The 25,876-nt window shown below is 46.2% G+C and overlaps 1 protein-coding gene across 5 annotated transcripts in view; it reads left to right on the top strand.

Annotated features, from left to right (window-relative positions):
• Positions 1-25,876, top strand: part of SIPA1L2 (signal induced proliferation associated 1 like 2) — a 256,679-nt gene that overhangs the window by 216,661 nt on the left and 14,142 nt on the right. For all 5 annotated transcript variants that reach the window (XM_055425802.2, XM_055425803.2, XM_055425805.2 and 2 more), the window contains 4 exons: positions 5,707-5,931; positions 10,808-10,961; positions 13,319-13,538; positions 21,652-21,783. In XM_055425802.2, the coding sequence (XP_055281777.2) occupies positions 5,707-5,931; positions 10,808-10,961; positions 13,319-13,538; positions 21,652-21,783 (731 nt within the window). The remainder of the gene's footprint in view (positions 1-5,706; positions 5,932-10,807; positions 10,962-13,318; positions 13,539-21,651; positions 21,784-25,876) is intronic.

Here is a 25,876-nt window from a genome sequence, read left to right as displayed (position 1 = left end):
AGTAAACCAGTGCCTGGATAGCCTAGGGAAATCGGAGGTGCAGAGGTTGGCTGTTCCCAGGTTCAGGAGCCCAGACCTGTGTACGGAGCACCCTGCACACTCTGATTCTGGTGTTTCCTCACCAACGACCACTACCATCCCCACCAGCCCCGCCACACACGCGCATGCTCCCAACAGCCATCCAGGAATAAAGCAAGTGTGAGCTGTGAATACGGTATTTTTCTGGGATTGTACCGAGAACAGGGAAGAGGGACTTACAACTCGTAAAGACAAGCCGCACTGCTGTGAGGGGGAACGGGTGCAGGGGTGGGTGTGCAGGAATCACCACCCATTAAGCAGCACCAGCATATTCCCAGCCTGTTCTCTCCTGCTGCGCTGGGCTTTTAATTCCGCAAACCCGTTTGGGTTGGTTTGTTTTTTTTTCCTGCAAAGGCAGGGCACTTAGATAAGAGCTCAGAATACAAAGCTGTATTCATATGAGCCTAACCAAGCTTTTGCAAAGTGAAATAAATCAACTGCCAAAAAAACAAGACAAAAAAACCCATGTTCTGTATTCTCCTGTAAATGGCTCATGTGATTATCTGTTGTTACCCTTACTCATGTCATCACACTCTTAGTACAAAGGATGGGAAGTTGGAAATGAAACTCTAAAATAATAACTTGAGTCTAGAAGGAAAAGGTTCCCCAAAATTTTATTGCTGATAGTCAAGGATGTTTACCAGCTTCAGAGAAAAATGATGCTGCTGCTGCTAAACACAGGGTTTTTGCCATATTGCTTGTCAAATGGATTCAATACATTTGTTCTTAGAGTTTAACTTTAAAATTTCTTACTATTGGGGTAAAAGACATTTTTAATCAAGCCTAAGTGAGGAAAATCTATTTTATAAACAAATGGAAAAACACATCGGGCTTGGACCATACTATTGTTATTCACAATACATTCTCCAAAAACATTCCATTTGGTGATTTCAGAAGATAAATTTGAGTGCATCGTATTAATTATATTAGACTAGGGATGCCCTGGGCTCCCCAGGTGCCATCTGGGGACAGAACACACTTGCCAGTGCAGGAGACAGAAGAGACACGGGTTCAGTCCCTGGGTCTGGACGATCCCTGCAGGAGGGAATGGAAACCCACTCCAGTATTCTTGCCTGGAGGGTCCCCATGGACAAAGGAGCCTGGCTGGCTGCAGTCCATAAGGTCACCAAGAGTCGGAGATGATTGAAGCGACTTAGGACACATGCATGGGTGGATACCCTAGACTTTAGCTCTAAAATATCTCACGGATAATCAAAGGCTTTGAAATGCATGATAGCTAAAGGCAATGCACAGTCCTTCCCTGGGTTCTGAATGGGGAAACTGAAGCCATAAGCATTGTTGGACAGCTGAGAAATCAGACTATGGAGTGGGTTTTAGGTAATATTGCATTAATGCCTGACTTGTGATTATCACATTGGTCCTCTGTGAGAGAGTGTCTTTATTATTAGGAAATATATCCAGACATCTTGGAATGTGAAGTTAAGTGGGCCTTAGAAAGCATCACTACGAACAAAGCTAGTGGTGGTGATGGAATTCCAGTTGAGCTATTTCAAGTCTTGAAAGATGATGCTGTGAAAGTGCTGCACTCAATATGCCAGCAGATTTGGAAAACTCAGCAGTGGCCACAGGACTGGAAAAGGTCAGTCTTCATTCCAATCCCAAAGAAAGGCAATGCCAAAGAATGCTCAAACTACCGCACAATTGCACTCATCTCACACGCTAGTAAAGTCATGCTCAAAATTCTCCAAGCCAGGCTTCAGCAGTATGTAAACCGTGAACTCCCAGATGTTCAAGCAGGTTTTAGAAAAGGCAGAGGCACCAGAGATCAAATTGCCAACATCCGCTGGATCATGGAGAAAGCAAGAGAGTTTCAGAAAAACATCTATTTCTGCTTCATTGACTATGCCAAAGCCTTTGACTGTGTGGATCACAATAAACTGTGGAACATTCTGAAAGAGATGGGAATCCCAGACCACCTGACCTGCCTCTTGAGAAACCTGTATGCAGGTCAGGAAGCAACAGTTAGAACCGGTCATGGAACAACAGACTGGTTCCAAATAGGAAAAGGAGTGCGTCAAGGTTGTATATTGTCACCTTGCTTATTTAACTTATATGCAGAGTGCATCATGAGGAACGCTGGGCTGGAAGAAGCACAAGCTGGAATCAAGATTGCTGGGAGAAATATCAATAACCTCAGATATGCAGATGACACTACCCTTATGGCAGAAAGTGAAGAGGAACTCAAAAGCCTCTTGATGAAAGTGAAAGAGGAGAGTGAAAAGGTTGGCTTGAAGCTCAACATTCAGAAAACAAAGATCATGGCATCTGGTCCCATCACTTCATGGGAAATAGATGGAAAAACAGTGGAAACAGTGTCAGACTTTGTTTTTTTGGGCTCCAAAATCACTGCAGATGCTGATTGCAGCCATGAAATTAAAAGATGCTTGCTCCTTGGAAGGAAAGTTATGACCAACCTTGATAGTATATTAAAAAGCAGAGACATTACTTTGCCGACCAAGGTCCGTCTAGTCAAGGCAATCGTTTTTCCCGTGGTCATGTATGGATGTGAGAGTTGGACTGTGAAGAAAGCTGATCGCCGAAGAATCGATGCTTTTGAACTGTGGTGTTGGAGAAGACTCTTGAGAGTCCCTTATACTGCAAGGAGATCCAACCAGTCCATTCTAAAGGAGATCAATCCTGGATGTTCATTGGAGGGACTGATGCTAAAGCTGAAACTCCAATACTTTGGCCACCTCATGAGACGAGTTGACTCACTGGAAAAGACTCTGATGCTGGGAAAGGTTGGGGGCGGGAGGAGAAGGGGACGACGGAGAATGAGATGGCTGGATGGCATCACCGACTCTGTGGACATGAGTTTGAGTGAACTCCGGGAGTTGGTGATGGACAGGGAGGCCTGGCGTGCTGTGATTCATGGGGTCGCGGAGAGTCGGACACGACTGAGCGACTGAACTGAACTGATATATGGAAATACAAAAGTATGATGTCATAAAGTTTGCAGCTACTTCTAGATGGTTCAGAGAAAAATGATGCAGCTGTAGTCAGAGAGTAACAACTTTTACATCTCGATGATGGGATATCTCCTGTCTTTATACCGTTTCTGTAGATCTGGAGTTTTTCAAAATAAGCAGCTTAGCAGAAAGATATCCAGGCCTTCAGAGCCCATTGCCAACAGAGGGAGTTTTCCTGCTGGGGGGTTACTAACTGGTGTGCACCCAGGAAGTGGAGAGAGCTCATCATAATAGTACCGCCTCTTACTGCCTGTTTATCTCCTTGCCTGTTGCTTAGGTTACCTTGGGTCAGGGGACGGCAGTACCGCATCTTTCCCAGGGTACGGACCTGGACCCCAAATTGAGGGAGCCTCCACCCTACTAGGGGCTTCCCTTGTAGCTCAGGTGGTGAAGAATCTGCCTGCAGCGCAGGAGACCTGGGTTCAATTCCTGGGTTCTGGAAGATCCCCTGGAGGAGGAAATGGCAACCCACTCCAGTATTCTTGCCTGGAGAATCCCATGGACGGAGGAGCCTGGCAGACTGTAATCCATGGGGCCACAACTGTTGGACACGACTGAGCGACCGCAGCACCGGGCCCGCCATCCTACTGAGGGACACCAGACTCATCACCGGGAACCAAGGGACTCAGAGGAGCAAACTGATCCAGTGTTTTGTTTTGTTTTGTGTGATCATTTTTCAAATGCACCATGTCTCCAACATACAAAGACCCAAAGATGGGTTATTTTATTGTGTTTTGTTTTACCTTCAGAGCCTTTATAAAAGTCCATTTCAAAATCATTTTTAATATTAGACTTTTTTTTTAGCTTCCCCCATTGAATGATGCTTGCTTTGTATACAGGTTTGATTTCAGAATAAGACTTTATTTTATCTAGGAGCTTATCATGTGAGGAACCCTGTAGTAAATTCTCCAAATGGCAAGAACTTAATTCTTTGATGCATCACTCTAAAAAGCAAATTAACGGCGTTTACTTTGCTAATATTCAGAAAAATCTTCGGAGCAGTTCTCTGAGGTGGAGAGTATTTATCAGGTTTTTTGTTTGTTTTGCTTTTAAAGTTTTAATTTTTTTGATGTGGACCATTTTAAAAGTTGTTATTGAATTTGTTACAATATTGCTTCTATCTTATGTTTTGTTTTCTTGGCCCCAAGACGTGTGAGATCTTAGCACCCCAACCAGGGATCGACCCACACCCCCTGCATTGGAAGGTGAAGTCTTAGCCACTGGACAGCCCTTGTATGCGTTTTACAGATCAGAAGCTGAGCTTAGTAAACTTGTCCAGGGTCTCCCTGCTGTGCCTGCTTAGGGACAGCAGTCTGGCTCTAGAATCCTTGAGGCACACCTGTGTGTCAGGGTTTCTGAAAGCGATGCTCACCTGCCTTCCTAAACTCTGATGTTAGAACTGTAACTGAAACATTTATGACTTCGTAAAATAATTCCTGATCTCTATTCTTATTTTTCATAAAACATTAGAATCTTGATTTTCCTAAATTAAAAAAAAAATTAGGTTTTTATATTTCTAGGGATGGTCATATAGCCCATGGGAGTCATTAGTCCTTCTGGCTTCAGCTGACCTTTAAGTTGTTTTCAGGGATTTTGTCTTGAATATTATTTCGTATCACACAGTAATACAGCAAGCATCCATCTACCCACACTGGATTGAGGAATCGACTGTGTGTGTCAGGGTCCCCGTGTATTGTCCAGTCATAAGCCCCTCTCTTCCCCTCAAGGCAGCCCCTGCCCTGGCTTTGGCGCTGACTGTCCCCCTCGCTTTCTCTGCGTTTCAGTGAGGATTCACCCATTCCCGAACAGCATATCCTTCAGTTTCACCTGTTTGTGCACTCGCTTTGAAAATGGAGTCGTGCTTGATGCTGTGACCTGCTCCTTTTTCCACTTGGTTTGGGCAGTTCCCCCAGTTGTCCGCAGCCTCTGCTCACGCCTTCCTGGTGTTTCCTGGAGGTTTTCTTTTCCTCCCGCACGTTTGCTCGTTGGCCCTCCGTTCACTGCCAATGCCTCCGTGGGGCGCCGTTAGAATCAGCGCCTCTGTCAGCATTCCTGTCGCCTGTTCCCAACTGCCCCCATGCAGAGGTTTGGCTCGGGTGTGCGCCTAGGAGTAGAATTGCTGGCTCATGGGCTGTGCAGCTGCCTCCCTTTGCAGGTGATGCCTAGACTGCTTTCCAAACTCTCTGCACACTCTCGTGCCCACCAGCGGTGGGAGGAGTCACTGCCCCACATCCTGGTGAACACTGGGCACTCATCATCAGACCTTCCCATGTTTGCCAATCTGGAGAACATGCCTGATACTCTGCTGTGGTTTGCACGGGTGTTTCCCTGGATTGAGCCCCTTCTCTTATGTTTATTTACCATTTGAGTTTCTTTTCTTTGGAGGCATCGGTGTGGCGCACATTTTTCTTTTAGATTTCCCCTAGTTGTGCTTGAACATCCTTCTGGCCACAGGCGTATAGCCTTGCACGTGAACATCCTCAGTCTGTGGGAAGAAAGGCTCAGCAGAGAGACGGCCACGTCTGCCCAGTTTTGCTCGCAGAGGACAGGAGTCAAGCATGGTGGCTCCAAGGTTGGTAACGTGCCCACACTGCTGAGATCCGATCGAATCACAGCTTCTGTCTGTTTGTTTCCCCAGTGGCTCACACCATTCAGGAAGCCCCTCGGCTCACTGTTCGAAAAGTAGCGGGTCTCTGGATACGTCCAAAGTCTACATCGTGTCTCATGGCAGTGGTCAACAGGCCCCAGCGTCCATGTCCAAGCCCTACCACAGGCAGGGGGCAGTGAACAAATACATCATCGGCTGGAAGAAATCGGAAGACAGCCCACCCCCTGAGGAGCCTGAAGTGGCTGAATGTCAGGGGTAAGGTGGTATCTGGTGGCAGCTTTGGGTGTCTGGGGCGTGGACTAAGCTGATGTATTTTTTCCCCAGTAGAAACAGATCTCAAACAGAATAATTGAGAAACATCGTTGTAAAACTCTTTAAATGTTGGCATTTATGTTTGCCTTAAAAAGTCCTCTCTTTCCTTGATATTCTCATGTAACTTTAAAACAGATCTCTATTCCTAGCTTTTATATTCAAAAAGTTGTCTGCAATAGAAAAATCAGGGTTGTGTGCTACTGATGGTGTGAGTATGCCTGCTCAATCGCTTCAGTCCTGTCTGACTCTTTTGTGACCCATGGACTGCAGTCTTCCAGGCTGCTCTGCCCATGGGATTCCCCAGGCAAGAATTCTGGAGTGGGTTGCCATGCCCTTCTCCAGGGAGTCTTCCCAACCCAGGGATTGAACTCAGGTCTCCTGCATTGCGGGCAGGTTCTTTACCATCTGAGCCACCAAAGAAGCCCATGGTGTGAGTATAGATCCTGTAAATAACTAAGGTCAAGGACAGTGTGAATTCTCACAAAGCCAGTGTGTTTCCTAAAGGTGTTGTATGATAGCACGAAGAAAAAAATCCCACCTGATTTTTTTTTAATTAATTAATCAATTGATTGATTTGGCTGCATCAGGTCTTAGCTGAGCGCTCGGGATCTTTCACTGAGGCACACGGACTCTCTGGTTGCAGCATGCAGGCTCAGTATTTGCCGCCCTCGGGCTTAGTTGCCCTGAGGCATGTGGGATCTTAGTTTCCCAGTCAGGGATAGAACCCATGTCCCCTGAATTACAAGGTGCATTCTTAACCACTGGCTTTCCAGGAAAGTCTCTATTCCCCCGAATTTTAACATGACTTTGATTTCCCTTTCAGTTTTCACATTTGTAGGGGCAAGTAGGGAGGGATGTTTTGTATCTGTTGGAAAAAAGAAAAGATAAAAAATACTGCTTGATAACCCATTCTGTAACACGTGTGAAAACTGCCATGTCTTTGAAGAGACAAAGCAGTCACATTTTGAGAATGCAAATCAAGGCTGATCAGAGCCATTTATAGTAGCTGGTGATTTGCTTATTCTTTGAAGTGAAAAAAGTGAAAGTTGCTCAGTCGTGTCTAGCTCCTTGGGACCCCATGGACTATACAGTCCATGGAATTCTTCAGGCCGGAATACTGGAGTGGGTAGCCTTTCCCTTCTCCAGGGGATCTTCGAACCCAGGTCTCCCACGTTGCAGGCAAATTCTTTACCAGCTGAGCCACAAGGGAAGCCCAAAAACACTGGAGTGGGTAGCCTCTCCCTTCTCCAGCGAATCTTCCCAGCCCAGGAATCGACCCAGGGTCTGTTCCATTGCAGGTGGATTCTTTATCAACTGAGCTATCAGGGAAGCTCACATTTTTTAAGGACAGCCTTAAAAATTAACCTTCACATGCCTAAGTAATGACATCATTGTCTTTTGCTTATGTGTTTGCTTATGTCCTCAGTGTGAGCGGTACATGGGAGCTACAGCTGCCTTCAGAGAGCTCTTCTAGATCCTAAGTTTAGTCCATGAGCTAGGATCACCTTTTCCCTTAAGAAATGACCCCACTTTTTAAATACGTCTAGCATGATATTGCCTTCTAAGTGAAAATTAATTTTGATGCTAAACTTGAACATGGGCTTCCCTGGTGGCTCAGACAGTAAAGCATCTGTCCACAATGTGGGAGACCTGGGTTCGATCCCTGGGTTGGGAAGATTCCCTGGAGAAGGAAATGGCAACCCACTTCAGTACTCCTGCCTTGAAAATTCCATGGACAGAGGAGCCTTGTAGGCTACGGTCCATGGAGTCGCAAAGAGTCGGACACGACTGAGTGACTTCACTTCAATTCACTTCTTCAAACTTGAACATAGAGGACTTCCCTGGTGGTCCAGAAGTTAAGATTCCATGCTACTGATGCAAGAGGCACAGGTTTGATCCCTGGTTGGAGAATCCCATATGCCATGCATCAAAACATGTATAAATAAATAAAAGATCATCATAGATCACTCATTTTTAAAAAAAATAATAGGAACTTAAAATGAAAATTGAACAGTCTTTTTTTTGTCCTTCAGAAAAAGCCCATCATGCCAATAATTGCAGAGGAGTTGTTTAGAAAGAAATCCTTTAGAGATAACTACATTTTACGAACACATATTCTTGTGGTTACGTTGGTACTTCTGTCTGATAGTCTTCCAGTGCTTCACAGGGATCTGTTCTGACGCTCCTAAGTTCCACCAGTTATTTGTAGAAGTGCTTTGCACATCATTGAGAGACTATATCTTCCCTAGGGATCTCCTTGAAGAGCCAGGAAAGGGTGAAGGAACCCACTTGGACATTTCTCCCTAGAGAGCCTCCGCATTGGTGCATTGTAATACTCATTTAGCAGCACCAACTTCATAAAAGAGAGCCAGCATGGGGAGTATTGTGAGTAAGGGGTTCGTGTCTCTGGAGGGCAGAGGGGTTATTTCCCCTCATCACACCAGCTGGGTGCTGGGACTCGAACTCAGGCCTCCCCAAGGCTCTTTTCATGGGCCCAGCTCATCCTGTCAGATGTACCATCCATCTAACACAGACATGGTAATGTATCATGACTGTGGTCCTCCAGGACTTGCCAACTATATTGAGATTTGTCAAAATAATGTGTTACCAAATCACTGAAAGATATACTTTAAAAAAAGACTAGCCAAGCATCACGTGTGTTCCACTGAGAACTTGCAAATATTCGTGTCTCAGTGTACACAAAATATAAACCAGTTGTGCCCTCCTGAAGTTTCTCATGATGCCGAAATTGCCCATACAGTTATGTTCTGGGGCTTCCCTGGTGGCTCAGTGGTGAAGAACACACCGGCCAGTGCAGGAGACGCAGGAGACTCAGGTTCAGTTCCTGGGTTGGCAAGAGCTCCTAGAGAAGGAAATAGCAACCCACTGCAGTGTTCTTGTCTGGAGAATCCCACAGACAGAGGAGCTTGGCAGGCTACAGTCCATGGGGTCACAAAAGAGTTGGACATGACTTAGCGACTAAATAACAAAGTCATGTTATAGGTAGATCCTTGTTGATTATTTTTGTTAATAATATAATCTTATGTTTTAAAGTGCAGCAAACAAGAGCTGCTTACTGGCTTGTTGTTAAGCAGCCGCGAATGTGTGCCTTGAGCATGGTGCAGCTCATACCATCTGCAGACCCTCGATGTCCCAAGAATACTCTAGACACATGGTAGTGCTCACCACCATGGGTTTACCCATGTGGAGAATTACACTAGGCATTAGAGATACAAAGCTAATTACATCGGACATCCCGTTTTCAAGAATACCCCATCTCAGGGAGGAAAGAAAATGTAGCAGTTACTAACCACAGTATTTTATAGGTAGTTCACAGGTGTATTATTTCACTGCACCACCTGGGAAGCCCACTTACTGACATATCATTTGGTAATTTTAATAAAGTCACTTAAGTTAGCAGAAAATACTAGCAATTTTATTCAAAAACATAGGGAAACTGGGATAGTACATTTATCAGCAACTCTAGGTACTACGCTTTCATCCGGCAGTTATTGCTAAGACCTGGGTTTGGGTTTTTCTCCCCTATGTCTTTCCCGGAATAAATAGGACCTGGAGCTTTTGCATGCCTCCACCCCAAACCTCAGGGCCCACAGCCGCGCACATCTGAAGCCCTCTTCACAAAATCTCCAGGGTCAGTTTTCCCATGTGGCTTTTGTGCAGAACCCCTATCCCCCCGGGCCTTGGGTTCTTTTTTAGCTCCATCTTCATGCCTTGCCATCCTGCAAGCCAACCAGATCTTCAGTCACATTTAGAGATTTTTATAGTTTCTGCCCCAGTCACTATATTCCTATCATCAGCATTGCTGGTGCTTCCAGAGCCAAAAAGTTTGGGACACCACACCTAACTCGAGAACAACGCAAGAGCTGTAGCAATTTCAGATAAATAGTTCTTAGTTTTGAACATGTCTGTGTGTGTTTCATATCCTGATAACTTCTCAGCAAGCCATTCCCCTGTGACACAATAGCCTTGCTTTAGAAATAGGGTCGCTTCTGTGACACAGGACAGTGACACAGGTCATCCATCCTCTGTGGCCTGTCTCCCTGGACCGGCGTCACATTTCTGGGCCACGTGGCCCATCTGTCTCTGCTGACAGTCCGGCCCCTGGTTCTCACCATGTCTTCGGGAATGTCCCAGACCAAACCTTTTAAAAAATAACTCCCCAGTTTTCTCCCTGGAAAAGGAGCAAAAACAGTAATTCAGCTAGATAGTCTTTTGTTGTCCATAAATACATTTCTATACACTGATAAGGGAGACAGCTTCTTTATTTATTCAAACGGCTCTGCAAAATTGCTGATAATAAAAATGCTTGGCATGTGCCCAGATCGATTACTTTTCAACATCATGTTCCCCAGGGTCATGCTTTCTGTGTTGCTGGATGGACGGTGGGGTGTGGTTGTCCAGCCACAAGAGAAAGGCTCTCTCAATTTCCTAAGAAGCACCAGGCTTCCTTCAAAGAACACAGGATAATCTCTGATGAATTATTGAAACTGTGTTTTCTGATACAGATTAGGAAAGGGAACACACAGCCTTGTTTGAAAAGTTGACTGTCTGTTTTCTCATTCCGGGCTTTGGGGATCTGATTTGTCTCTGAATTATTCAGAACCCTAACTCTGCTGTTGAGCTCATTTCTCTAATGTGAGATGGCATGGGGATCCGGAGGAGATGTGGCTGAAGTGAACCCGCTCAATAATTAAGAGCTGGGCGTGTGTGTGTGAACGTGGTGGTTGAAGGTGGAGACTGGATTTTAGTTCATAAGGGCACAGGCACTTTACGTATGCTGATGACCGATCTCCTCCAGGCTGTACGGTGAGATGGACCTGCTGTCCTCGGCAGCCCAGCAGCAAGCAGTGGTGGGCGATGCGGTCTCAGAAACTCAGCACGTGCTCTCGAAAGAAGACTTTCTGAAACTGATGCTTCCCGACAGCCCCTCGGTGGAGGAGGGGAGGAGGAAGGTCAGTGAGTGTTGTGTAGCTTTGAAGTTACCAGAGACACTAAGGAAAGGCCGAAAGAGACGCCAGGACGCCCAGGGCCGTTTCCACACTGTTACTCCACCAGGAAGCAGAGCAAGGCTGACAAGGGTCAGGAAGGGAGACTTCTGGACGGATAGAGGGATCTCCATGCAGGCAGGCCTGGCCTCACCTCTTTGCTGCAAGGACAGTCGGCCATGTGGCGTGTTTTTTTCGTTTTTGTTTTTCTTTTTCACCATGTGATTTTGTACACTGGCTCTGTGATTTGCTCTTTCATTTTTTAGCCATATGGTTTTGTACACTGGCTCTGTGATTTGCTCTTTCATTTTTTAGCCATGTGATTTTGTACACATGACTTAACTTCTTGGCCGAGTGTGGTCCTCTGCAAAAAGGAGGCAATGATAAGCGTACTGCAGAATTTACAGGCTTATAGCAGACATAGAACCAGCCTCGCACGGGACCTGTCCGTGACGGGCAGTCAGAAACAGGAGCTGTTAAAACTCACACCGCCTGATTTTTTTGCTCCAGACCTGTACCAAGGGTAGGTTTGCTAAGCCTCGCACGGGACCTGTCCGTGACGGGCAGTCAGAAACAGGAGCTGTTAAAACTCACACCGCCTGATTTTTTTGCTCCAGAACTATACCAAGGGTAGGCTTGCTAAGCCATCCTGCTATGTTGTCATCCTGTCCCACAAATGGGCAGGAGTTAGGTACTCTGCTGCCTATTTCTACCATCAGATTACTTATTGTCCTTATTCGTTTCAGCTCTATTATTAATTGTTACAGTCTCTCAAGCCACTTTGTTAATGTGTAGAAAGTATGAAAAAGAACTCACAGGTAATCTAGCCCAGTCTCCTTTTTTGGCAAGTAATTGAGGCCCCGAATAGTGACGTGTGACGTGCCCATACGTATTTGATGGCAGTCAGCAATGGAGCAGCCTCTGCCTGTTAATTCAGCACTGTCTTGTCCAAATGAAAAGAAAAAAGTCGGGCATTGCCGTCTTGACTGTGATCACAATAAACAGCAAGTCTTTGTGCCCCCCGTCTTCCCTATAATAAAACAATGCTGCAATTAACCTAATTGTGTTCTGAGAGTAACAGTCTAATGAGATGCTACCTCAAAGCTGCTTTAATCTAATGGGTCTGTAATCAAGTTCTGAAGAGCCTGCTGGTCGTGTGTGAAGAGGGAATCCCAGCAGAATTCAATGGAATGAGTCTTTTTTTTCTTTTTTTTTTAACTTGTATCCAATCATGTATATGGGACTGTATGAGCTTGGGCGCAGGCTGTTGTACCAAAAATGCAAATGGCTCTTCTTTTAATAGGAACGAACTTCTCCTTGACATTTTTTTCTTTCTTCTAAGACAAACTGCCTTCTTTTCATGGTGTAAACTTCGTAGTCCATACACACTCTGGTTCCCATTCATCAGTTGGACAGCGTCAATAGAATGGAAGGAGCACATACAATAGAAGTATTTTTAGCCTTGTGGCTGCACTGGCAAACGTAAATAGCCGTTTCTATATTTGCTTGTTGCAAACATTCTGGCTTTTACTATTATTGATGTAAAAGGAATAAGGAATGTGGTTCAGAATATAGGAATTGGAAACTCAGTTTTGATTAAATTTTTCTTGAGTTTTTGACTGCTTGCTTCTCTCGTATGAATTTTCCTTACTCCATCTATGACTTAACAATACTTTTAATGGTTTCTTTAAATCCGATTATGATTGATTAACTCAATTTTCAATAACTGTAATAAACTTTTATGAGTATTACTTTAAAGTGCATAGACAATAAGATTTTCCTGGACTGATACTGTCTTTCTTGAACCTGTTTGTTCAACTTAGAAAGCTGCTCTGCTCAAAAAATTGATATTATTATCTAGATTAGATTGAATCTCACATGTAGGTGATTGGTACAGAAATCACCGAGTATTAAAATGCAGTCATTTCTAATTAAAATCAAGCCAGCAGTCGGTGTGGTTTCAAATAACTATTGCCTGGAATGGCAACCTTATGTATTTCCAGAAGCTGCCATGGCTGTATGGTTATGGAGCTGCCATTTAACATTTCAGAATCAATAAAGCTGTGCATGTCTAATTCCTGGTAATATTTCACAGAGCGTCAGAGGAGGAAAACATCCAAATCTAATAACTGCAGGAAGCCTTTGTGTGTTTGCCTCTGTGACGTGAGTGTCTGCTGTAACATCGCTGAGCCACAGCCCTGCGCCTTCCTGGGGACAGCTCAGAGATGCTCGCAGGGCAGGTTCGGGACCCACCCCAGTTAGATGAGCTCCCGCTTCCAGCTTTTTGACGCCTGTCCTCCTCTCTCCCCTGTGTGAACCCCTAGTTCTCGTTCTATGGGAACCTGTCTCCACGGCGCTCGCTGTACCGCACCCTCTCGGACGAGAGCATCTGCAGCCATCGCAGGGGCTCTTCCTTCGGCAGCTCCCGCAGCTCCATCCTTGACCAGGCTCTGCCCAACGATATCCTGTTCAGCACCACCCCTCCCTACCGCAGCACCCTGCCGCCCCGGACTCAGCCTGTGCCCAGTGTGGGGAGCCTACGCAGTGAGTGCCCGGGGTGGACTGCGCCGGCCTTGAGGGCTCTCTGGGGTGGATCTCCTACAGAGGCTGGGGGGACTTGCTTTATTCTTTAATCTGTATATATCATTTGGTTGGGTGCTTGGTTTTTTTTAGTAATTTTTAAAGATGAAAAGACCCTGATGCTGGGAAAGATTGAGGGCAGGAGGAGAAGGGGATGACAGATGATGAGATGGTTGGATGGCATAAATGACCCAGTGGACATGGGTTTGGGTGGACTCTGGGAGTTGGTGATGGACAGGGAGGCGTGGCTCACTGCAGTCCATGGGGGTCACAAAAAATCGGACACAACTAAGCAACTGAACTGAACTGAGCTGAAAGGCGCTAAAGCCCCAAAGTGGGCATTTTTCAAAAGTTAAGCACTACTGCCAATTTTGCAGAAAATTGAAAATCCCACATTAAACATTTTTATTGAGGAAAAAACTAACGTCTCTACTATAACTGGGCTATTATGTTTATAAAGAAAAAATGTCTAAAACTCGATTTTATAAAGAGAAGATGGTGGCACGGGGCAGATTTCCTGGTGGCCAGCGTGCAGGGACGAAGGTTGGTTTCCTTGTCTTCCGTGTCTGCTGCTTCCTCGTCTTTAAGACCTGCTGATGGTGACGGAAGGTGGCGCCTGGGCCTCAGGGTATGTGGGCCCCAGCCCCATCACTTAGATTCTCTGTGTCCAGTTCATTCTTAATATGTGAGCCACAGGTTGACTCGATGCTTTCTAAATGATTTTCCTTCGGATCCTAAAATCTTTCCTTTTTCTGTAGTGTTAGTTCCTTATTAACATGTCGGTATTGAGGGGTGTTTTTTTTTTTACATTAGTTAGCTTTATGTTCTTTGTTCATAATTAATTTCTGTTGTACAGAAAGAGGATCTAATCAAATATCTCCATTGTCAGGGTTTTTTTTTGTTGTTTTTTGCATTTCATCCTAGAAAGCATTATCTGTAGAATCCTTTAGAACCAGCTTGAACCTCATAATACACATGTAAGTCCCAGGCTCAATGACATAAAAGCTCTAATAATCTGTCTAATGTTTCACATAATTGGGAATGAACCTGGTCTCATAAAATTCTTAATTTATTTCTTTAAGTAACATAATATCCTGCTTGTTACCAAAAGTCCTTTTGCCCAAACTGGAGAAACCTTTATACTCTTTCTTGATAAAGTTATGAAGGTCAGACAGACCTATTCTAATACCCTAATATTTCTGCAAATGTGTGTCATTTTTTGTAAATAGATGACTTTAATGGCCTCTTTAAAAGCTTTCCTGAAACCAGTAAAACTATTTTCTTGCAAATGTTACATCTTTCAGTTAAAATGCTCGCGGTCTGATGGCGAAATCTACGGGATAAATGTTAATATAGTTCTTCCGTTCATTTGCTTCCATTCGGAGAACGCACAATTGGTCCTTAAACATCACAGATTTGAACTGCAGGTGTCCACTTACACACAGATTTTTTCCAGTGTAAATATCTTAGTCATGCACGCTCCACGGTTGGGTGAATCAGGGGATGGGGGCCAACTATACAGTTACACACAGATCCCCACTGCATGGGGGCCACACACCCAACCGCCACATTGCTCAAGTGCCAACTGTATATCCCTTTTTAACTTTGTTTCTTAATAAGCATTACTTACTTCGAGCCATCGTAGTGTCACAGCAAAAGTGAGCAGAAGGCACACAGATTCCCACGTACACCCCCCCTGTCCCCCACAGGCACAGTCTCCCCGCTACCAACACCCCTCACCATGGGCGTGCGTTACAGAATACTGACACATCCTCATTACCCAAAGTACGTAGTTTTCATGAGGGTTCACTCTTGTCATTCATTCTATGAGTCTGAACAAACGCATGACGACACATGTCTACCATTATAGTATTACACAGGATGTTTTCATCTCCCTAAAATTCCTTTGTGCTCGCCCTGTTCATCCCTGTCTCCTAAGTCCTGGTAATCACTGGTCATTTTACGCCTCCATAGTTGTGTGCTTTCCAGATTGTCGTATAGTTGGGATCGTGCAGGAGACAGCCTTTCCTGACTGGCTTCTTTAGTATCTCACTCAGTAAAATGCACCCAGTGTTCCTCCATGGCTTTCCATGGTCTCATAGCTCAATTCCTTTTAGTGCTGATTACCCTGGTGGCTCAGAGGGTAAAGAGTCTGCCTGCAATGCAGGAGACCAGGGTTCAATTCCTGAGTCAGGAAGATCCCCTGGAGAAGGACATGGCAACCCACTCTAGTACCCTTGCTGGAAAATCCCATGGATGGAAAAGCCTGGTAGGCTACAGTCCATGGGGTCACAGAGAGTCGGACACGACTGAGCGGCTTCACTTCACTTCACTGTTCTATTATCTAGATATGCCGATTTATTTCTCCACTTACCTACTAAAGAACTGTATTCTTTCTTTACTGTGTTCAAAGGCACAGTTGAAAGCAGGCAGGAGAGACTGTTCGCCATCCAAGTTTAAAACTGCCTGACTCGAGTTCATCGTCTGCTCCTCTAGGAAAAGCAGTAAGAGTGGCCCTTGCTGTTTGCTCTTCTCAAGTGAAATCTTATCTGGTCATGCTGTTGTTGTTTTTTAGTCGCTAAGGTGTGTTCAACTTTCGTGACCCCGTGGACGAAAGCCCACCAGGCTCCTCTGTCCATGGGACTTCCCAGTCAAGAATACTGGAGTGGGTAGCCATTTCCTTCTCCACGGGATCTTCGAGATCCAGAGATCTAACGCATGTTCCCTGCATTGGCAAGTGGCTTCTTTACCATTGAACCATCAAGACATGTGATTCCTCCAATTTCTAAACTTAACAACCTACTCAGAAAAAAATTCTGTCAGTTTGATGGATAGAATGACAAAATGTCAATAAGGTAGCTGGGAGTAACTTGAATTAGTATGTCTTCCCCCCAAAAGTCGTGACTCTCTCCTTCCTTCCCACCAAGAGGTTCAGCTCTAAGGACCTGGTCGTCTTTGGGAAGATGCTCACCCCTGGGACCCCTGACTCCCCCTGGTTACCCCAGTGTGGGATACCTGTGTGGTTATCCCTGTTGTGTCTACTCAAGGCAGATGGCCATCATCCTTTGCCTTCTGTGATTTCTGATCACTCAGCCGAGCCCTGGTAAGCAGATCGCTCTCTAAGAGTAGTTCCAACAGGCTAACCCTGGAGCACGATAGAGAGTGGACAGGTGAAATCTTGTGCCCAGCAGATGTCTTGAGCGAGAAACAAGGACTACTTGGGGTTGCCTAGGTGTTTCTGTTAGTTTCAGAGACTTAGCTTCATGTCTTGGACTGGAAGTTAGGTTAGTGCTGCCCGAGCAGGTAGCACCAGATATTTAAATAGCAACAGAGGTGGAGCTGGAATATGCAGAAGGCACGTGTATTCTCCTGAAGTTTCACCATCATTATTCCTGCAGGCATCTGACCTTCTGCTCATAGAGACTCGTTTGGATCTGGTTCCTATTTGGACCAAGGACAGTGCGAGGAAGGGTTGGCAAGCCTGTCTTTTCACAGTGAATCTCGTGAGACCTCATTGCTGCCCCTTTCCTCCATGTAATTACCAGTCACAGGCTTCTCCTTTGATAGCTTTAGCTTCGCCATGTCTCAAAATTGGGCCTATCCCAGAATCTTTCTTCTCCTGAGACCAGGATCTTAATCCAGCTTTGGGAGACAGATGACCCTTAATAGGCACATTTTAGGTGTGATTCATGTCACAATTCATATATATTTCCAAGCTGGAGGAGGACCCTGAATGTGCTGTATTGTTCTGTCTTCAACTTGGAGGTACAAAAAAATGACTTGCTCAAACAATTGAAAAAAAATCTGAGATGTTTCTGCATTACATTTAGGGCCTTTGTTTCCATCACTGGTTTCAGAGTAAAATTCCTTTAGTGGCCCAGGTAGAAAAAAGCTGTGGGAAATTTTGACACACAGTTCACAGGTCCCCAAACCAAAGATACCAAAAGGTGCTCATAGCATCTTTCTCCTCCTGGACCGCGCGGTTATCTGGCTTCACTCAATGCAGTCCCAAGCATTGGCAGGTTTAGAGCATGTTTAAAAAGAACTCACGATTTTTTATGGAATTTATAAAACCCTCCAGGGAATGGTAGAAATCTTCATAGGTAGGTAGACAAATAAGAAGTCCTAAATTTTGGAAAATAAAAAGAGTATTAGGTTCTGTGTGTTCCCAAATCCTATAGTTGTGACACTTAGGCCCCTCGCAAAGGATGATCCTTGAAGTTTAAAAGGCATGGGGAAGATTTAATAGAAGTAAAAGAAATCAGTAATTTCCTTCTAATTTAGTAGCCACTAGGACATGGCAGCCCACTCCAGTGTTCTTGCCTGGAGAATCCCAGGGATGGGGGAGCCTGGTGGGCTTCTGTCTATGGGGTCGCACAGAGTCGGACACGACTGAAGGGACTGAGCAGCAGCAGCAGCAAGATGCCATACACCCCAGCAGGAGACTCAGTGTGTGTGGCTTTCGCTCACCCTCAGACAGTGTCCACAGACAGTAGAGGCAGGGTGTTCTTTGACTCCATGTGGCATTTCTTTCTCTATTTCAGATGTTCTCAGTCTCCCCTGTAATGATCAGCCCTCGGTTTCTGGAGAGTAATTGTGAAACCACAGCTATTTGACCACCAGGAAATGCTGTCAGGAAGGCTCCTCAGCATTTATAACAGCAGCAGTAAAGTCAGATTTAATAGATGGTCCCCAAGATTTCAGGGTCGGGATAAACAAACAGGGAGCCACACGATCATTGTCCAGACCAGAGAGCAGAGGCCCAGGCAGCGCTGCCTGCACTCCAGCCGTCTTTTGGAAATCCTAGCTCCCTTTCCTGGGTCATCCAGAAGAGCAGCATGGACTCCAGAGTAGCACGGGCTTGAGAGAATTGGCCCAGAAGTAACAGGCTTTGGCACCTAAGTCATGCCTTGTCCTCCCCATCTGGAAAGCTCAGGGGGTTAAACCTGCTGTGGTTGCACCAAGCGCAGGGGATAGCTCCTGCATGTGCTTCCCCAGACTGCAGAGCAGCAGCTGCAGAACTCATCTGCTCCTTGGTGGCTCCTCAAGGGCAGAACCCACATCTTACAGGATATCCCATCCCTGGGTGCTGGTGGTATGGTGCCTGCCAGGACCTGGAATACAGCGAGTGCAAAGTAAACATCATCAGGGTGAACCTAATGTCAGTTACACATATTATAAACAACTTTGGGGGATTTGAAGCCTTACCCAATTATATGATTTTCCAAGCATTAGAAAAAATTAGGTATTTTTAAAAATTGTTTTATATTTATTTTTTACAGTAGGTCCTTATTGATTATTTTAAATATAGCAGTGTGTACGGTGCTTTTCAGGCTTCCCTGCTGGCTCAGTGGTAAAGAATCTGCCTGCCAATGCAGGAGACATAAGAGATGAGGGTTCGATCTCTGGGTAAGAAGATCCCCTGGAGGAGGCCATGGCAACCCACACCAGTATTCTTGCCTGGAGAATCCCAAGGACAGATGAGCCTGGCAGGCTACAGTCCATAGGGTCACAAAGAATTGGACGCTACTGTAGCGACTGAGCATGTGCTTATCCCTTCTTTCCTGGTTTTTCACCAGAGTTGGAGGAGGTTCAAAGGATGTCCTGGCTTTGCCTGTGGTTGTGACGAGCCCTGCCGTGGGATCGCGGGGCCCACTCACCCACACCTCACTCACCCTGGGTAGAAGCTTCTGACTACAAGCTTCAGATTTGTGCCACGTAAAAGCAGAGCCTAATCTTTAGCCCAGGACAATCAGGTCTCCTTTGTCAGTATCCCGTTGGGCTTTTGGGAAAGATGCTCTTTGAGCTCACAGCGCAATAGGGACAGGACGAGGGTACGATGGACTCTAGCCCAGCACTGCTGTCTCCCTGCATTTGCCCCTTTTTCTGTCTCTGCTGTTTTTTCCTTCCTGCCTGGCTCCTATTAGAACAGCAGTCCCCAGCCTTTTTGGCACCGGGGACTGGTTTCATGGAAGACAGTTTTTCCACGGACCAGTGGCAGAGGGTATGGGTGGATGGTTTCAGGATGTTTCAGGCTCGTTACATTTACGGTGTGCTGTGTTTCTATTATTGTCACGTCAGCTCCACCTCAGGTCACCAGGCATTCAGTCCCGGTGGTTGGGGACCCCTGGGTTAGAGCCAGCCAGCATCGTCTGGTGGCACTGAGGATAAAGCACACAGCACACAGAACGTGTACTGGGTTTGATTTTAGGCTCTAAGATGCTCAAAGCTCAGGTGAAGGACTGTTTCTTTACAAAGGCAAAGAAAATACTCAAGTTGACATTTCTTCACAAAACATGACCAAGAGAGTATACTCTGTAGAAATGTTCATTCACCTAAATGATTTTTCACCCGCTGATGTTTTCCTCTCCAGTGAGGGAAGGAGGGGCAGGGGGTGAGGGGGTGCCTCGTGCACGTTGGGCTCCAACCAGCCCTGGGCACCCTTCCCAGAGCTGCCACATGCGTGTAAATATATATATGTGTGTCCCTGACAAACAGCTGCAGGGGAGTCCGCGGCGAGAGGCATTGCCACCAAGTCAAATGACTTTTTTACACTTGGTGCAGAAGACCTATTTCAGCTGCTGTCTTTGAGATAAAGGAAGTGATTGGCAAATGACTGAAGGTCCCCAGGCTTCCTGATCTTTCTTCCTGGGGGGTTGAACCTTAAACTCTGGGTAAGGATGGGACCTGGGTGGAGTCAGTCCAGCCTCTGCCCTGTGGTGCCTCCCTGGGTTCAGAGGGGCCATCGGGAGAGGAGCAGACCAGGACAGAGAACCTCATACATAGAAAATGCTGGAAGGGTTGTTAGTTTAAAGCACAAGCAAGTGGAGGGGGAGTGTGGCAGGAGTGACCTTGATAAAGTACCTGTCACTGGGTTCCCTGCAAAATGGACGGGGTAGGGCTTCCCTAGCGGTCCAGTGGTTGAGCCTTCAGCTTTCAATCCAGAGGGTGTGGGTTCCATCCCCGATTGGGGAGCGAAGATCCCACATGCCTCACAGCCAAAAAACCAGAATATGCAACAGAAGCAATATTGTAACAAACTCAATAAAGACTTTATAAAAATGGCCCACATCAAAAAAATCTTTAGAAATAGTAAGTGGAGGGGGTGATGGTTTCACATCTGAGTGGGGTGGTATTAAGAGCAGAGCGGCTCCATTGTTAACTGCAGCTGCTAGAGGTAGGCTAAGAGCTCATGTGGAAGGTGCTGGAGAAGAAGTGTTAGTGTCTTTCAAGGGCACATCCTAGGCTCCCTCCATCCTGGTCCAGATGCCAGCACTTCGCAGCCACCCCATAGGATGTGGGAGCTGAAATTACAGGTGCACTTGGTTAATTACGGCCCCTCCATAACTTAATTGCAGGCTCAAACAGCCAGGTGGTCATTATTTTGATTGGTCTAATTAGTCAGATGTGTCTGCAAGCAGCTGTGTGCCATGGTTCCGGGCAGGTCCAGAAGAGGCATGTTAAAGAAGCTCCAGCCTTCGGGAAATGTGTCTGCAGATGCATAATGACGTCTTAACAGCCAGTACTACTAGTGATGTAAGCGCTTCACATCCTGTGATGAGAGTTTAGAAGTGTACAAGGTGTCTTTGTACAGAAGACTAGCAAATACTCAGTGCAGGATGGGGAGCGGGTTCTGGTTTAGCCACTGATCAGACTGTCTCATTAAGTCAGAAGCGAAATTCAATCACCACTTTTATACATGGTGAAATGTATAGGAGAGATCGTACCAAACAGTTTTTACGGTAGAGGCTTGCGACACTCTTCCCATGGGGAGGTCATCCCGAGGAGACAGGACGTGAACCTCAGGGTGGCCAGACCCAGGTACTGTCCTCCAGAGGAGCCTGCCTGGGAGGAGCTCACCTCTGCTTTTCTGGTTCTTGGCAGCCTCAGCCCTGATCTTGCACTGGCCCCTGCCTATTGGTGACCCCTGAGGGAACCTGGCAGTTGTGGCTCTTTCACAAACAGCGGTGGGATGTCTGTTTCTTTCCTGGGACCAGAATCCCCCTGGGCCCTTCTGAAGGCCCAGCCAGTACCCACACTGCTATCTGACTGACGCTATGGGTTTTTTTCTGTCTAGATGAGTTCTGGTTCTCCGATGGGTCCTTATCGGATAAGTCCAAGTGCGCAGATCCTGGCCTGATGCCCCTCCCAGACACGGCCACAGGGTTAGATTGGACCCACCTCGTGGATGCTGCCCGGGCATTTGAAGGTAAAGTCATTCAGCCTCAGGGGCTGGGGATGGCAATGCAGGGGTCATCTGGGTTAGCCTTTGGATGCTCTGCACATCTTCCAGGAGGGAAACGAGGGGGTGGCTTGGGCTGAGACTAGGGGCATTTCCTTAGGGAGACCCAGGCATGTGGTGAAGTGGGCCCTAGACAAAGGGACCCCAAACCTGCTGCCAGGTCAGGTACCAGCTGTGGTCTGGCATGAGCCACTTTTCCTTTTCCACCTCTGTTTTCTTACCTAGAATGTCAAGGTGATAACCTAGGACACAGACTATGTCTTTCCGCCCAGCTTGATGGGTTGAGACAGGATGGGAAGGCACTGCAGAGATCCATGCTGCCCAGTTTGGCAGGACAGGTGCAGGCCTGGGAGTCCAGTGGCTCAGAGTCCTTGCAGACTCCGGTGGGGCCTCCTTGACCCAGTGAATTTCTCCCTGTCTGGCCCTGGCTTCCCCCTCTAACTCTGTGGTTGGGGACAGTGCTGAGCTGGCTGATCTCTGGGGCCCTCCGACTGCCTCGCTGCCTCCCACCATCTCTGGTGAATATTTCTGTGAACTTCAGAGGGGAAGCTGCTCCATAGCAAGCATGTTTTCTCCAACCGAAAGATAAAGAGGCCACAGACAGGGGGCATGCCTAGCTCCCAGGCATCCTCAGGACCTTACATGTGGACCCAGGGGCCCCCAGTGACAGGGTTCCTGACTTTCTTCCATTTGCTGCCAAACTCTTTCCATGACTACAGCCTTGGCTCCTGGGTAACAAGCAGGATCCACAGAGGGCAGACCATTCTGGGGCCCTGTCTGAGGATCTCCCATGTGTCTGAGATAGAGCAACGGTGTTCACTGCCACCACCCCCCACCCCCATAGAGGGGCATGGCCACCTGATCGGCTCTTCTCTCCCCCACCCTTTTGCTGCCTGCTTGGGTAGTCAGTCCTCATCACCTGTGACATGCAGGCTTCAGGAAAGGAATCCACGTTCTTTTCCCAGGAGGGACAGGTGCACTTTGCAGTCAGACTGCTTCAGGTGGAGTCTGCCGCCCTGACTGCCTCTCTTAACAAGCTGCCCTGCTAGTCAGTTTCCATCATCAGCTGGGATCAGTGCCTCTGGTCCTAAGCACCTTTTAGGGTGGGGTCTAGGGAGAAAGTGAGTTAATCTGGGCTTTGGGACATTTAGCTCTGATAGATGGGAGAGGGAAACTGTTAGGAAGAAATTCCTGCAAAACACATGGGCTGTTCCTGCTCCCTTGATGGAGAGAGGACAACTGTTTTGGGCCTGCCAAGTACCAGTGGAGTTTGCATTTGGATTTACAAAGTAGTTGTTCCGTGTGAAAACTTGAGAATGCTCCTGACTGCTTGGTAACGCAGCCTTCATTTCTCTCAACCAGAAGTTGGTTAGAGTGGACTATAAAAGCTCTAGTGATTTCCCAGGCTCCCAAGACTAGCCTGGTGTGACAGAGCCCCAGAAAGCATGACAGGTCTCGCCTCTGTCCAGAGTAGCCTAGACAGGAGGGAGCTGCATTTTCTCTAGCATATTCTGTGTACACTTGTCTCACTGCCCAATGAGAATCTAAGAACTTCTATTTCTGTCTTCTGTGTTCCCCCACAGCATAAATATTGGCATAGTACATACCACTCTGTTCTGCATTATTCACATCTCTGTCACTTCTTATTGAGTGATGAGTTTCTTAAGGGAAAACTGTTTCTTAAATTTATCTTATCTTTATTTATCAAACGCACAGCAAGGTAACCAGGTAAGGAGAGCTAGTACAGAGGAGCCAGTAGGTATGAGATGCACAGGCTCCCTGCACCTTTGAGCTGTTGCAGCTCACGGCATAGATTTTAACCTCTGAGATCCTTTGGCATACTGTATTCATTATTCCGATTTACAGCAGTATGTGTGTGGGGATATATGGGAATCCCTGGTGGCTCAGCGGTAAAGAATACGCCAGCCAGTGTAGGAGATGCAGATTCAATTTCTGAGTCAGAAAGATCCCCTGGAAAAGGAAATGGCAACCTGCTCCAGTATTCTTGCCTGGAGAATTCCATGGACATAGGAGCCTGGCGGGCTTTAGTCCATGGGGTCGCAAGAGTTAGACACATGGACACAACTTAGCGACTAAATCACTGCCACCATGTGTGTATATATGTGTACATATGTCACTTCGTGTCTGTCTCCACCCTCATTTGTGTCTTTCTTGGTTCCCTTCTACCTCTGCAGAATAAAATCGCTGCTATGCAGTGGGACTTTCCAGGGAGCTGGGCTGTGGGTGGGAGGTCCCGATAGCACAGTGACACCGACAGCAGTGGCTGGATGATCCATCGATGGACTGTGATTGTAATTGCAGCCCTACTGCTGGGCTGCGGGCCTTTGGACAAGTCTCTCAGCTATACACTTTATTGCAACACTGAAGGCTGGTCACCAGTCCTCTGAGGTACACACTTGTGCGGGGCTTTTGCCTGCTCATCTATGAAATGAAAACCTTCCCAGACACCTGGCAAGCTCCTCTCAGCCCTGCCCTCACATTCCTTTCTTCAGGGTGCTTCTGAGCTGATGTTCGAGGCCAGCTGGGCTCTGGCACTGTCAGACAAGGGAGGAAACAGCAGGGACGTCCCAGCTAGCCAGTGACTCAGGGCAGGGGTGCCTAAGTTGAACAGACAGAATATGAGATTCTGTTTGCTAGGGAAGTGGACTTTGGTTCCCTGCCCTTTCTGAACTTTCCAAACAGCATTCTATAGAAAATATGGAGGGAGTTGAGGTCATGTTTAAAAGTTCCAATCACTTTTCGGTGCCAATCCATAAGGTAGTGTGCCATCTTGAGACAATAGTCAGCTCAGGAAGATTCAAAAATTTGCAACTCCAGACCTTTGGCTAATCAGATTCTTTTGTATCAGTGTCAGCTCCACTGCGATGCAAGTGGACATGGTGGTGACCAGATGTGATCCGTCCCCTTGACCACTTTTTTTTTTATTAATTAGTTTTATTGAAGTATAGTTGATTTAGAATGTTGTATTAATTTCTGCTATATAGCAAAGTGATTCGCTTATATTCATATACATACATGCTTTCTCATATTCTTTTTGTCCATTGTGCTTTATAGTTCTCTGCTCTATACTGCAGGACCTTGTGTTTTATCCATGCTATATATAATATAGTTTGCATCTGCTAACCCCAACCTCCCAGTCCATCCCTCCCCTAGTCTCCCCCGCAACTTTGACAATTCCTAGTCTGTTCTCTATGTCTGTCTGAGTCTGTTTCTGTTTCATAGATAAATTCATTTTGTCATATTTTACGTTCCACATATAAGTGATATCATATATTTGTCTTTCTCTTTCTGACTTACTTTACTTAGTATGATAATCTCTAGGTCCATCTGCATTGCTGCACATGGCATTACTTCATTCTCTTTTATGGCTGAGTAATATTCCATTGTATATATGGACCATATCTGCTTTATCCATTCATCTGTTGATGGATATCTAGGTTGTTTCCATCAGTTGTCATGAATAGTGCTGATGTGATCATACGCATCCCTCAGCACTTTAAAAAGAAAGGTCTTTACTGGGATGACCAGTTGCCCTGCTTGTGACTTTATCTTTCTATACCAATTCTCAAAGCTATTCCTGAACTAGACCCAACATTATGAAGAAAAGATAGTCCAGAAAGCCCCCATGTGCCTATTTAGTCATTACAAAGTAATCAAGGCAGCTCATGATGCCTTACCGAGCTCAGAGCCCTCTGGGAAAAGTGTGGGCCCATACATGATTAGTCAGCACGTTTGAAGACAGGCTTTAAAAAATGGAAAGTGTCTGTTGGGTTGAGATACCATGAGCCTTGTATAATGCCGTAGTGCCATTTATCCCTAGCAGGCATGACTCTTCCCTGCTGTTCTGCCTCATTTATGTCCAACGCCTTTATCTAAGAGCTAAAATTGACACTGGACACATGGGTTTAAGAATTTGGTTTTACTATCCTGTTCCGATTCCTATTTCCTTTGGTGTTTTAAGTGAGAACTAACATAAGTGATCATTATCTTCAAGTCGTGCAGATGTGGGCGTCCCTGGTAGCTCAGCTCGCAAAGAATC

The sequence above is a fragment of the Moschus berezovskii genome, chromosome 12 (genome assembly GCF_049115385.1).
Source record: "Moschus berezovskii isolate FMDL1 chromosome 12, NW_MosBer_1.0, whole genome shotgun sequence".
Classification (NCBI taxonomy): domain Eukaryota; kingdom Metazoa; phylum Chordata; class Mammalia; order Artiodactyla; family Moschidae; genus Moschus; species Moschus berezovskii.
Note: the sequence above shows the minus strand (reverse complement) of the source record. Positions and strands in the feature narration are given on the sequence as shown.